Below are 13,932 nucleotides of genomic sequence, written 5' to 3'. Positions count from 1 at the left end.
GTTGGGTACCACCACCACCACCACCACCCTTTCAGATGCAAAGAGGAATCCGGGAGCACACAAGGAACACAGCCTCCTCCAACTCAAAAGAAACACAGACGAGTTGTGTGATGATTTTTTTTTCTATGAAACATTTATTTCAATTTCTCCTCCCTCGCTGAGAGGTGTGCCAAAAATTACAGTTGAGGATTCCAAGGAAATTACACCAGGGTGGGGCGGGCGGGGGGGGGGGAGTCATTTTACAAAAGCTGGTTGTTCTTCCTTATCAGCAATTGTAAGACAAAAAACAAAACCCCAACAAAATGGAACAAAAATTAAATAAGACAGATTTGATCTGCAAAGATTCTTATAAAATTAAAAACAAGAAACAATTCACGCAACACAGTAGACCAGAAAGAAAGAAAGAAAGAAAGAAAGAAAGAAAGAAAGAAAGAAAGAAAGAAAGAAAGAAAGAAAGAAAGAAAGAAAGAAAAGGAGACACCCCCCCCATGCCTCAAGGATCCCGCAAGAGGTTGATTGTGCTCCTGTATCCCAGCAAGGACATGAAAGGACTTTTAAAAAAAAAAAGAGTAAGGGGAGACAAGCCATACAAACTGTTGTGTGATTCCAGTACAAAATTAAGAAACCGTTTGGGAAGGGTGCTGCCTGGAGGGGGGGGGTCAAAAGGGGTGGGTTAGGGTCAGGCAAGCGGACGGTGATTTTGTGGAAGAGACATCAGAGCGCAGGGCTAGGTCGGGGCTGGGGCTGCTTGGTCCCAATACATCCGTGCACGCTCCTGCGTTATATCAGACCGGTCCCAGAGAAGAACGAGAACTGCCTGCCTCCTTTTTGAAAGCTCTCCCTGCTGGATAGGAGGAGGAGGAGGAAAGCAAAGAGGCAGGAACGCCCCTGAGCAACTCACTCGTGGTGCAGACTCACGGAGGCACTCAGGGACAAAGATTTATCTGCCACGGCAGAAGCTGGGGTGGGGGGCAGGTTGGGGCCCTGCCTGGGAAACCTAAGCCCCTTCATTTCCGGAGGGGGGAGATTGCTGGGAGTGGGGCAGAAAGCACACAGCACCCTTGAAGTTAAGACAGCTACGGTGCACCTGCTTGTGGGGGGCTCTGGGCTGGTTCTGGGTTGTCAACAGGGTGGAGTGGCTCTTTCCCCTTACGAGGGCAGGAGAGGGGGACCCACAGGATGGGCAGACAGGGAAGGAAGACAGCTGGAGCCAGAAAACGAGCCCCCACGGTCTGGGGTTTGCATAGTTTGGGCACTGGCTTTATAACATTGTGCCAAGAATGTTTCGGATCCAGAAGGGATCTGGGGCAGTGAGCCCTTTCACAAACCTCTCCGCTCAAATACGCAGTTTCCTGATGGCTTTTCCCTTCTGCTACTTACACTGTCACCCCCCCCCTCCCAATAATCGAACCACTCCCTCTTGCACTTTGGGGCAACCCAGCAACCCCCAACCCACCCACCCCAACCCCCAGTAGAAAGAGCACAATTCCTGATGGGGTGGAAGAGCTGCCCGTTGCCCCTTCAAGCCCCACAGATCCAGCGCTGTGACGCCGGTTCGCACGACAACATGCTTCAACACACAACAGAAATCTCTTGAAAAAGCACCCACAAAGGCTCTGCGTTTTACAACCACGACGTACCAGACGAAAAGAAGCAGACGGCTTCTTATTGCAGAAAAGTTGCTTCCGACTCCATTATTCTATCACAGCGTGAAACTGGTTTTTTGCGTGTGCCCTGGAGGTGGGGTGGTTTTGTCCCAGCCTGCCTGGCAGAGATGTAAAACATGGCTTGGCGCAACCATGCGGTGCTGCTGGGGAGCTCCCCCTGCAGAAGCAGGAGACCTCCCAAGCGCCAGGCTGAGGGAAGACGCTTCCATTCACCTCTCCTCCCTCCCACCCACGCGGGCGGGCAGCTTTGCCTTCCTTCTCCAGAGGAGTGGGGCAGGAAGGCATGCCTGGGGTGGGCCCCCTTCAGCACCAGGAGGGCCCAGGGTGTGGCTGGATGAGGCCACTGTCCGCTCTCCGCTGCCAGTGCCAACACCAGGGTAGGTGCCCTGTTTGTGCCACTCAAACGCTCTCTCTGCACACCCAAATGTAAAATATAGGGTTCACATCTCTGCCACAGCTGGGGACAAAAGCCGGTGTGCTTTCAGGTGCATGCACGGAAATCTCATAGGAAAAAAATAAAATAAAATTACAAACAGTACCATTTATACAAATATAGTGTTTTATAAAGAACATATACATTTAAACTTTTTTTTTAAAACTTCCTGAGCCACTCCCAACCTTGCATTCTCTAGAAAATAATTTAGTTGTGAGAAAGTGCTCTTTGAGACTCCTGGCTGCGCTTGGTGCCTTGCTCTGGTACCCAATCCGTGGAATGGCGCAGGGGTGGCGGTCCTGGCGTTTCCTTGTAAGGAGGGGCTCGGGCAACGGCCAGGCCCACCGTCGTTGCTTCCCGGGCGTCTGCGGTGGTGCCGTGCGGCCGCTCTGGAGCTCTCGGCGCACCCACGGGCTGCCCATCTTCTATGGGCATTGTCGGCAAGGTTGGCTGGGCTTGGGGCGCCATCTCTGGCCCCCGACTGGCAAAAAAGACGGAGGCTGTCCACCTCCTCCTCCCTTTAGCACAAAACGGGAGGCTGTGGTCCCTCCAGGGGGAAACGAACCAGGCCCAGGGCAGGAGACGCCCGAGGCCAAGCCACGTCATGGAAGGTTCCTCCAGAGAGAACAGGCCAGGGTGGCTTCTGGGGGGCGTCCCATGCCCAGCCGCCTCCCCCACGCGGGTCCTTTGTTCCACCAGCTGTGGCAGTCCACCCCAGCCCCCCCCAAGGGGTGGGGTGGGGGGTGCCCGCTTAGAGCTCCTTTTTCTCCACCGCGCTGGAGAAGATCTCGGCAAACTTGCGAAGCTGTTCGTTGGCCGTCTGGGACTCCTCCTGCAGCCGCTGGTTGTTCTGCCGGAGGTTGGCCACTTCCGCCTGCAGCACCACCTTGTCCTGCTTTTCCTGCAAGTTGGGAAGGGCGGGAAAGAAGAGGCTTCAGAGGTTTCAGAAGGGGAAAGCGGGGGCCACAAATGGGACACCACCTCGGAGGGGGAGGGAAGACTGAAGTCTAGCTAGCCTTCACGTCCCCAGATGAGAAAAGAACCCCAGGTCTGTAGGTGTGTGTGTGGCTCCCTTACACTCCCATGCCACGTTTCCTGGGATGCAGCATTTCAGTAAGAACCCCCCCCCCCAATGTTCTTCCAATACTGAACTGCAGGGGATCGGAAGGGGTCTCGGAGGTGATCCAGTCTACCCTCTGGCTTGTCAGAGTGCAACGGATTTGTCTCTGACAGAAGGCCCTCCATGTCTCCCCTGAATCTTCTCCAGGTTAAGCATGGCTATCATTTTCAACCCTTCACTACCCCTGAGGTGTCAGGAGGGGAGGCACAGGCTGAGGTTCAGTCAGGCCACGGAGCCAACTTTAAGCCTTCTGGTAGGGGCTTCCGTGCCTTCCCCCCTCCTCTCCCCCCCCCCCAGCCACGCTGCAGCCTCTTACCTTCTGTAGGTCGCTATGGAGCTGTTTGAGCATGGCCTCCAGCTGATAGACTTTGCCGGTCAGATCCACAGAGGGTTCCTCGCTGCAGAGGGAGGAGGGAAGACCCGAGTGCGGTTATTCTCACACCTCAGAGGAAAAGCCAATCATCTCCACCCACCCTCGAAAGGAAGGCTTCAGCTGGCCTGGAGCAGACGTGGGTCCCCACCATGGCCAGACCTGAAGAGGGGAAAGATGCTTGTGACCACAAGGCAGTTCCTGGCGCACGGACATGCGTGCAGAGTGAACCAAGCAGCGGCGGCTCTTCAGCTGCCGAGGAGGAGGTGAGCTCAATCCTTCCACGTGCAAAAGGGAAAGGAGGCCAGCCGCCAAGAGGCGAGAAAATGTGCCTGTTGCCACCCCCCCATCATCTTGCAAAACAGGGCAGTCCAGTTTCATGTGGTCTGTGATTCGGCCCCCCAGCCAGCCTACTCAGAGCGGCTACTGCTCTAGCCAGTGAGCTGGCAGTTCTGAACTGGGAAAAAAAATCTGGAGGTGGTGGAGTTTTCTCCTCCCACGGCACAGCTGTGCAGAAAAGGGCATCCCCCAGTTCAGGTCCCTCCATTCTCCCCTGGCAAGGGAACCCTCGCTCAGCCAGACTCATCTGAAAGAGCACCTGCTTGGCTTCAGCGATGAGATGTCGAGCCCCAATCCACTTGCCTCCCTCCCCTGAAACCCGGCCTGCCCTGCTCCTTCCCACGCAGCGCCCTTCAAAGAAGTAGGCGGGGAAGGGGCTGCCTCTCTGCCCCCAACTGATTCGCCCCTAAGGACCCGTGAAACGGAAAGGCCCTGGGGGGGGGGGGAGAGAGAGAGAGAGAGAGAGAGAGACGGCCACCCTGCTCCCTCCGGCAGGGCAGCCTTCGGCCTCAGGGGCTCCCCAGGCAGCTTTCCTCTCACCTCATGGTGGGCGTCGTGCGGGGAGTCGGCGGCCTCTCCAAACTCAGGTGCCCGAGGAGGGGGCTGTGGGCTGGCGGGACCTCAGGGCTCAAGACGGCATCGTTGAGGGAGAAGAGGGAAACGGCTCTTTGCACTAGAGAGAAGCGAGGCGAGAGGCGGGCTGCGATCACACTGGTGGTTCTGTTCCATTTGTTCCATTGACGACACACAAAAGCCCTCCCCCCCCCGCACATCCTCCCATCAGCCTGTCCCCCTCCCTCCCATCCCAACCAGCACAGCTGGCAGGGCTGTGAGTCACGGAGGGCTCCTCCCAGAGGCCCGCTGGTGAGCCGAGCAGTGATTCACAGCCCCTGTGTGGTTTCGGGTGGGGCTGCCCCTCCTGCTGCAGGGAGGGCAGGCTTCAAGCTTGTCAGGCTGGGAGAGGATGCCCCGGGTGGGGGTGGGGAGGAGGAGCAGGTGCCCCAGCAAGGGAAGGCGTCAACTTGCTCACGAGCAGGACTAGGAAAAGGCCGTCTCAAACCCCTTCCCCAATCCCTGGGCTGGTTCTCCAGCCACATTCCGCATCCCTGCCTGATCGTCTCTCCTGCCCCCTGCTCTAGGCAGGAAGGAAGCCACACTTAAAACAGCAGATGCCCACCCTGGCACCACGAGAGGCCGACTGGCCGGGCCGCGGAAGTCAGAGAACCAAGAAGAGGGGCAGGACCCCTCGGGCATCACGGCAGCACCAGGGTCCTGGCGGCAGTGCTGGCCTGGGCACCCCCCTCCAAGGCCAGGAGGGTTCAGAGAGACCCAACCCTCGTCCTTCTGTTTCCGCTGATAGGAAAGCTTCCTGCTACTTCAACGGCTGCTTTGGTGGAGGGCTCAGGGCTTTCGACTGGGCAAAACAGGAGAGGAGCCCTTCCGTGCCTCAAGAAAGACCAGCTCTTCCACTCTTCTAGGGCGGGCTGGCGGCCCCCCTAGCCTTCATCACGGACTGAGATGCTCTGCCCCAGCTCCAAAATAAAGCTTCCGCCACAACCACCAGGCAGACTCCTCTGTGCAGCTCCGTCTCCTCTGCACCCAGGGCCTTCTCCCAAGCCCCCCTGTTCCAGCAAAAAGCCCTTCAGCTTTTTCATGACCCCCCTGCCCCCCGATTCCCCTGCTGCTGCTTCACTCCGGGAGCCACTCAGACCTTCCAGCCTGCCCTGTTTTTAGCCATCCATTCTCAGCTATTTCTGAAGTCAAACCATGGGTGCTGAGACATATTCCTCCCTCCCTCCCTCTCTCACACACACAGACAACACACACACACACACACACGTTTCAGTTTCAAGCATGGCACAGAGAAACCGGCAAGAGCCGGATGCGCAAGAAAGAAAGCAGTCCCCGGGTAAAAGGAAGCACTGCCTGCGAAAGGCAATTCCCGGCCCAGGAAGCACAGCTGGGATCTGCCGCCTCCAGCAGGGAAGCCTTTCTCTTCTGGGGGGCATCCTGCTGCTGGGCAGCCCAGCTCCAACGCAGATGGGGGGGGCGGTGGCGCGGAGGCTCCCCGAGGGGCGAGGGGCCTGCCTGATGTCCCCACCGGGCCCTTTCCAAACCAGGCCAGCTTCTCTCTCCTGCACAGTCAACCGTCTGCTGTCCTGCTTTCGTGGGCTGCTCCCTACTTCCTCAAGTTTGCAAGGTGCCAAGGCCCCGGTGTTGTCTGGGGTGTCAGATCAACCCAGCTATTCTGTTGGAACCTCTCGGTTGTGAACACAAACACACACATGGGGCAGGGTGGGCTGCTTTACCTTCTCAGGGGGTGGGAAGCAGGGAAGAGCCCCGGAAGGTGGACCAGGAGAGAAAGGACAGGCACTGCCCGTGGCCAGGAACCCACCACCTCATCATCTCCCTGGTCAGTCACCCTAGGGAGCATCTCCCACTCAGAAGCATGCCCGCCAGCCGGCTGGCCAGCAAGGAGGCCTCTGCTGTACCCCTCCAAAGCAGATCTGCCACCCGCGAGGGGTTGCATTTGCCTACCTGTCTGCTGGACTCCTGCGACCCGGTGGGGGGCTGAGCACACCGGGGCCGGGTGGACCGAGTGCGCCGGAATGCCCGTCTCCCTTTCCTCCTCCTCCTCAGTGCTGGAGTGGCAGTTCCCTTCCTTGCTACCCGGGGAGGGCTTGCAGCGTGAGGGCGGGGCAAGAGTGACGCAGGCGACAGGCCTGAACAGATGCCCAAGACAGGCCTGCCTGCCTGCCTGCCTGCCAGGGAGGCGGTTAATCCGCATCAAGGGAGATCCCCGCCGGGGGCCAGCCTTGCCCCGACTCGTGCGGCTCACCTTCTCCCCTCCCTGCCCTACTTTATGCGGCCGCTCTCTCATCTCGGAGCCACGAGCTGCATCAGGCGCTCCAGCTCCTGCTGACGAGAGTGTGGCAGGGATCCCAGATGGAGGGAGGCGGGACGAGTCTGGACGGGGAAACCAGGTCACGCTTGCTGATGCCTCGGGGAGGAAACAGCGTTAGCTCGCTGGCCTGGAAGAAAATCCACCCTCGCTCCTGCTCTGCAGGAAAGGGGCCAGAAGCTCTCCAGCCCCACTCTAACCCCCCACTAGAGGGTGAAGGAGAAACAAGGCCAGGCAGCGCCTGAACCAGACCGAACCTCCTGGGCAGGACCGGACCGGATGCTGACCCAAAGGCACAGACGTGGGGATGCAATCCCTGGCAGAGGGGAGCCAGCGAGACCTGACAGGCTGTAGGATAAGGGCTGGGCTCATCGGAGGTCCAGCAGGGAGAAGGGGTGGGTGGCGGGTCGGGGACAAATGGATAGCTAAGCAAAGGGTGAGGCCTGGAGGGGGTGGAAGAACGGCAGAGGAAGGAAAGAAGGAAGGAAGCTTTTCAGCTGCAACGCTCTGTACAGAGACAAAAGGGAAAGCCTCCACCCCACCAGAAGGCCACTGATCCCTTCTGGCACAAGGGGAAGAGCCAAAGCCCCTGACCGGGATGGCATCTGCAAATAAAAGGAAACTGAAGGCACTCCTCAGGTGTGGAGCCTGATCCTTCAAAGACAAAGAGAGAGAGGCAGAGGGAGAGGTGCGGAGACACAGAGCGCCGCTGGGGAGGCAGGCAGGGCCCCTGCTCTGCCCATCTCTACACCCCTCTTTTTCCTGCCGGCAAGAAAAGCATCCTGGCCGGTCCGAAGTGAGTCGCAATTTCACATGACTTTTTGGCTCGGCCCTCCGGATGCTTTCGCCACCCAGGACGGCCACCAAGCGGGAGGGAGGGCGGCCGCACAGAGTCTGCCTCCCTCTTCTCTGGCTGGGGAGGGAGCCAGATTTCCCAGTCAGGGCGGCACGCAGGGGTGGCCTCTCAAGTCACAGGCTCTCTATTCCAACCCGTCCGGTGTCAGGAGCCAAGACTGAGCGGGACAGAAGGAAGAGTGGGAAGTCCAGAGCAGCCAAAACTCTTCGGGAAAAGCCCCCCACCCGAGAGCACCTCGTGACAAGCTCACAAAGCAGGTGCTAAGCCAATAAAACCCTTCTTCGCAGACTCTGTGGAAGCAGGGAGTCAGAGCCGGTGCCCCCAGGTCTGTCCTCATACCCTGACCCAAGGATTTTAGGCAACTGGCAGACAGAAGAGACGGCTGGGTGAGGGTCATGGACACTTCCCCTTCCTGCCCCACAGCGCTCTGGGGCTCAGAAGAGAGGGAGAGAGAACCGGGTCAGCCCCCCCCCCCCCGGGGGCCACCAGCGCTGCTGTCTGGCTTCCCTACCTTCGTAGGCCTTTGCTGCGTTGACCAAGCTGGACCACTCCAGGCCAGTGGCCGTGTCAGGCAGCGGCATCAGCCCCGGATCGATGCGCCGCAGGGGCTTTTCCCGCACATCGCTCAAGGAAAGCTCGGAGGCCGAGATGGTGGCTGCAGAGAGACGGACAGGCAAACAAGAGCCGTCAGTCAGTCAGAGAGAGAGAGAGTCTGTTTGCATGTGCGCGTGCACACTCCTGTGCCTGTTGTCTTTGCCTGCCTGGCTTCCTCTGACTCCAACCCAGGGAAAGGGCGAACCGGGGGCATCTCCTGTGTGTAAGAGCCAGCCTCCAGCCTTCCGCTGTCCCACTGCAGAAGACAACAGGAGCCTGGGCTGGCTCTACTTTCATCCCCCCCCCTCCCCGGACACACTACCTTGGGACTCACATTTCTTCTCGGAGAGGCTTCCGCTGCTGGGGGGCTGGTGCTGCTTCCGTACGGGGAGGGTGCTGGAGGGGTAGGTGCTGGTGAAGAGGACGTCGCTGGTCAGGGGCTGCTCAAAGCCGTAGGCGCTGGCGTAGGCGGGGTCCCGCCGCCCACTGCACAGGCTCTCGTCCGACAGCGTCCGCTGGAGCGCCTTCTGCGGGGACTGGACAGGAAAGGCAGGCAGGCAGTTGTCAGTGGATGCCCCTGTTCCAGAATTTGGGAAAGGCGGAGGGGAGAACCCCACTACTCAGATGTATTCTGCCTCCGAACAGAGAGGCCGTCTTGCCAGGAGTAATGCCAGGGTTTTAACCCAAGCCTGGGGAAGGGCACGTTCCCCACCCCCACCCCCCAGAACCAGGCCTGGAATCATCTCAAAATGTCGAAAGCCCACAAAAACCACAAGGAATTGGTACATCCAATGGTATCAGAAATCAGAATGAGAGACTAACTCTCAGGATGTAGAAACATGTACAAAACCAGAAACAAATTACTGATAAACAACTATTTGCATTTTTATACATCCTGAGACTAAGTGTCTTCTCCTGATTTCCGAAGGCTGCAAAAGACAGAAGCGGCAGCATCTGGATGGATGGGCTGCATCCACTTTGGACAGCCGATTAAGGGGGAGAGCTGGGGGCATCTGACTGATCCCTTTGCAAACCTGAAGGAGCTGAGGGGGGGGCAGAATGAACACATTTTGTTCTTCTTCTAAAACTTTTTTTTTTTGGAGGGGGAGCACTAGGAGGCCACAAAAACAGCCACGGGGACCAAAGGCAGTCCGTGGGCTGCCATTCTTTGGACTGCAGAGGCTATTCAACCTCCGCATCCAGCTGACCTCCTTGGCCACTGATCGGCAGGAAGGCTAATCCGAGCAGTGAATGGGAGAGGGGGAGGAGTGGGAGGCTGAGCACAGCCAGCCAGCCTCCCCCCCCCCGCCCCCGGCAGCCCCATCCTCCCCCTCAACCCACCAGCTCTTTCTCCTGTTCTGCAGCAGCGCTGTCCATGATGATCAGCTTCTTCAGGTCATCCTCGATGGTGGATTTATAGGTCTTGCGGGGGGAGCGGAGATCACGCAGAGACGCCCGCAGCCGTGGCTGCCCAAAGACGTTCTTGGTACTCAAGTCCACTTGCCTAGAAGAAGAAGAAGAGAGCGAGCAAGCTGACCAAGAACTCTTAAGCCAGGGGCCTGGCATGGGGCCTGTGCCTCTCTACCCTGACACACAGGGGGTGGGTGGGGGGCATCCAGGATTCCCCTGCTGGAGCGACCAGCTCCACACTCAGTGCGCCTGGAGAGCATCCGGTGGGACAAAGGCTGCTCTTCCAAGGGACAAGCCGTGGGGCGAGACAAAAGCTGTGTTTATGTCTGTGAGAGAGGCCGACCAATTCGATTACGCTGGGAAAAGCCCGCTGGCCTCTAGCAAAGCTGAGGCCCAAGGGAGGCCGGCCACGGCACTCTCTCCGCGCTGGGAGTTCCCCCTCCCAATGGAAGACCCTTCACGCTTCCATCCCAAGGGTGAGGGCTTGCTCTGAGTGCGCCCTGAGTTGGAGGCTCTGCACGAGGTCAAAGGTGCTCTCCTCTTCCTTGACCTCCCACACTCGGGGTTTTGAGATTTGAGACCCTGAAGCCCTGCCTCAAAATCAAGGGTAGCTGAAGGGGCTTTGGCACTTCTCCCTTCCCTGGGATTGGCGTGTGTGTGTGTGTTTGGGGGATGTGGGAGACACACACACACACACACACCCTGGTAGAGGAAAAAGGTGACCACAGGGACACTCTTGCCTCCCCAGGAGATGTCATCCGGGTGGAAGCATGCAATGGGCCGATGGGTGCAGAGCTAAGCGAGCGGCAGCCCCTTGGCCCACAGGCCTCCTGCACCTCCCGGTGCCCAGTCCCCACCCCACCCCTTACTCACTTCTTGGGGTCGGTGAAGGTGATGGGCCTGGCGGGAGTGTCCTCGCTCTTCTTCCAGCCGGCCGGCAAGTGCTTGTTCCGGCCGCTCTGCTTGGAGAAGAAGGACTTAGGCACAGAAGCCGAGAGTTGAAAGGAGCTGGACTGAGACAAGTGGGGGGGCCGGGCGTTTTCGGAGGTGGGCGTCTTGTAGAGGTGGGCAGGGCCAGGCGCCCTGGCGTTGCTGCGGTGGCCAAAATGCAAAGAAAGAAAGAAAAAAGGAGGAATGAGAGAGAGAGAGAGAGAGAGGGTAAGACATTTCCTCAGCGCTGCAGCCTTCCTGGGTTCCTCTGCAAGACAGATGTCGCTTCCCCCCCCTTGCCCTCACCTGGGCTGCTTGAGCTGGTCCTTATGGCTGCTTCCTCCCCGGGAGGGCCCGCCGGCTCCCCCTCCAAAGGCCTTGGCGCGGTAACTCCAGCTCTGCCCCGCGGAGCCGACCGCCGGCGAGGACTCCCTCCTCTTGCTGCCGGCCTCGTGCAGGGTGAAGCCGAAGGGGGCCGAGGGTTTGGGCAGCTTGTCCCTCCGTGAAGGCTTGGCGCTGGTGGCGTCGATGCCGCTGTCGCTGGAGCCCCCCTTGGCCAGAGGATCCGGGTCGGCCTCGGCAGGATCGGGCATGTCGAACCAGCGGTCGTCGCTGTGGCTGCTGGAGGCGTTGCTGGACAAGGTGTTGCTGCTGGAGTGGCTGCTGGAATATTGGCCCTCGCCCTGCGGTGGGGAGACGAGAGAGAGGGTGGGGGGGGGGTCAGAGCTGCCAGCCAGGGCAGGGCAGGGCACTCCCATCTCCGGGAAGGGAAGGCAGGGTAGAGGAGCCCAGGCTCACCTTGGAGTGCCGGTTGGGGGAATCCTTGCCGGCCAGCTCATGCCGGCTTGGACACTTGCTGCTGCTGCTGCCACCGCCGCCGCCGCCAGAGGCGCTGGAGACTCTGGGCTGCACCGGCACGTGCCAAAGAGGCTCTGCGAAGAGGGAGGGAAGCGGGAAGGTCACGGCGGCAAACCTGACTCTTTCTCAGCAAGGTAAGGGGCAAAAAAAGCAATTCCACAACAAATTCCAGAGGGAAAAAGAACAAAGAAGAGCCAGGGTGATCTGAGAGTGTCGGCCGCTTAAGCCTCGTTGGGAGAAGCACAAAGGGCCTGCCCCCCCCCCCAGCAACGCCATCCTGGAGGGACCCAGTCATCGCTTCTTTTGTCTCTGGGTGTGTGTGTGGGGGGATCCTTCACACTTCCATTGTCTGCTTCTGCCCTCTCCCCCCCCCCCGCCCCAACCTCATGTTCCATGGAGGGAGAAAAACGGTTCTGTCTCTCTGCTTTTGGCACACCAAGTGCTATTCCACCTGCCTCTGTCCTCTTTATGCCTGGGGCAGAAATGGAAAAGGACAGCAGCTGTGTGTACCTCTCCTGCCTCCAGACACACTTCCGTGAACAACCCGAAGCCTGTACCAACCCAGGAACCCCTGGCTGAGTCTGCATTCTCAGCAGTCTGGGGCAGAAAGGGGTTCTTGATGGCTCCTGCCACCCCCCCCCCCCCCGGTCTGCTCCTTACCAGGCTTGGGCCTCTCCATGGTGCTCTCCTGACTGGCCAGACCTCCCGACGAGGAAGAGTCGCCCCCGTTGGAGATCACCTCCTGAGCGTAGAGAGGATCAAACGGCACCAGAGGACGCTGGGGGCCTGCATACCTGTGAGCGGAGCTGAGAGAGCCAGCAAGTGAGAGAGAAGGCGGCAGCCAAGCAGCTGACGGGGGAAAGAAAGACAACACCCTGCTTTCTGCGTTCATTAGCAGGTTTTAAAAATACCAGACCCGGAGGGGGGGGTGCACAAGGAGGGGACTATGGAAGCCTAGCTCCCTGCTCAGCATTGCTTCTGCAGCCTGGGCGACCAAGGAGCACCCCCAGTGAGCTGCAGAGAGCACCCGGGGACGCTCAACAGCTCCAGCTCGCTCTTTCCCTTCCTGCCCGCCTTCCTGCCAGGTGAGCAGAGGCACCAGGTGAGCGCAGCCTGAAAGCAGCTGAAGAGGAGACTGCCCTCGGGCCAGCCTGGCCTCTGCACCGTCACCCAGGGGGCTGAAAGGTGAAGCAGGGAGCAGCGAGCAGGGATGGGCAGAAAGGAGTCCTGCCTTTCTGCGACTGGGATGGGTGGGTGACTGGGTGAGCCCTCTCCTCAGCCTGAAAGCAGGACCGCTGAGCTCTGTCCCTCTTCCGGACCACCCTCCTGTCCCTCCTCTGCTCTCCAAGCACCCCTCACGGCCAAGGCCAAGGCGGTCCCTGGGCTTTCTGTCCAGCATTTGGCACCACAGGCCTGAGATGGCCACACGGCGAGGCCACACCATCCGGCCATCTTTCCCCACAAAGAAAATGAAGAAGCTAGACCGCAGCCCTACCAAAAAGCCCCCCCCCCAGTTAACCAGGAGGCGCTTGCGCTCTTAATAATTCATACTGCCTGTGGATGAACGCCCGCTGCCTTCCCTCCTGTCCTTCAGGAAACAGATTAAAACTCTGCTCTTCAAGCAGCCCATTAAGAACATCCTTTCCATTTCATGGACCCATGATGTTTGAATTTTATTTTGACTGCTCTCACCTCTGGAGGTTCTTCTCTTATTGTCACTTTACCTGCTTGCTTTGTTTACGGTGGTAGGGAAGGGGCTTTAACTGTTGCAACCCACCCAGTCATCCAGCCCACTAGGTGGGCAGTGTACAGTGGTGCCTTGCTTAGCGAGCATTCTGTTTAGCGACAAAATCGCTTTGCGATGAACTTTTTGCAATTGGAAAAGCGATCGCTTTGCGATGTTCCCTATGGGGGAATTTCGCTTTGCGATGATTGGTTCCCTCCTTCGGGAGCCGATCATCGCAAAGTGACCATTTTCACACAGCTGATCGACGGTTTCAAAATGGCCACCGGGTAAACAAAACGGCCGCCCGCTGTTTTCTGGGACAGATTCCTCACTTAAAAGGCACTGAAAATGGCCGCGCTATGGAGGATCTTTGCTGAACGGTGAGTTTTAAGCCCCTAGGAATGCATTAATCAGGTTTTAATGCGTTTCTATGGCCTTTTTAATATCGCATAGTGACGTTTTCGTTCAACAGCGATTTTTGCGGAACAAATTAACATCGCAATGCGAGGCACCACTGTATAAGGTTCAACCAGCCATTCCATTCAAAATGAAAGCATGATGCTTGTACAGCTGTACAGTGATTCTGTGCAGGCAGAGCCACAGCAAACTCATCCCTGAGGCTCCAGTCTTATCCTGGCAGCACAGACCCCCCCTCCCCAAGCTTGCCTAGCTGCCATTCCCCCATCCCCCCGCCCCCCGTGGCTGCCACCATCCCGCTTCTCAGGCC

The 13,932-nt window shown here is 58.6% G+C and overlaps 1 protein-coding gene across 4 annotated transcripts in view; it reads right to left on the bottom strand.

The window, feature by feature from the left end:
• Positions 1-114: 114 nt before the first annotated feature.
• Positions 115-13,932, bottom strand: part of SIPA1L3 (signal induced proliferation associated 1 like 3) — a 64,037-nt gene continuing 50,219 nt past the window's right edge. The window contains exons 12-21 of one of the 4 annotated variants that reach the window (XM_072980182.2): positions 12,140-12,273; positions 11,420-11,553; positions 10,928-11,304; positions 10,565-10,783; positions 9,623-9,785; positions 8,604-8,817; positions 8,199-8,342; positions 4,470-4,602; positions 3,537-3,618; positions 115-3,001 (exon numbers count right to left, since the gene is read on the bottom strand). In XM_072980182.2, coding sequence (XP_072836283.2) covers positions 2,852-3,001; positions 3,537-3,618; positions 4,470-4,602; positions 8,199-8,342; positions 8,604-8,817; positions 9,623-9,785; positions 10,565-10,783; positions 10,928-11,304; positions 11,420-11,553; positions 12,140-12,273 — 1,750 coding nt within the window. In that variant the 3' untranslated portion in view covers positions 115-2,851. Of the gene's footprint in view, positions 3,002-3,536; positions 3,619-4,469; positions 4,603-8,198; positions 8,343-8,603; positions 8,818-9,622; positions 9,786-10,564; positions 10,784-10,927; positions 11,305-11,419; positions 11,554-12,139; positions 12,286-13,932 lie in introns of all 4 variants that reach the window. The other 3 variants (XM_072980180.2, XM_072980181.2, XM_072980183.2) reach the window with 3 other exon arrangements.

Source organism: Pogona vitticeps, chromosome 9 (assembly GCF_051106095.1).
Source record: "Pogona vitticeps strain Pit_001003342236 chromosome 9, PviZW2.1, whole genome shotgun sequence".
Taxonomy (NCBI): domain Eukaryota; kingdom Metazoa; phylum Chordata; class Lepidosauria; order Squamata; family Agamidae; genus Pogona; species Pogona vitticeps.
This window is presented reverse-complemented; position numbering and strand designations above follow the sequence as displayed.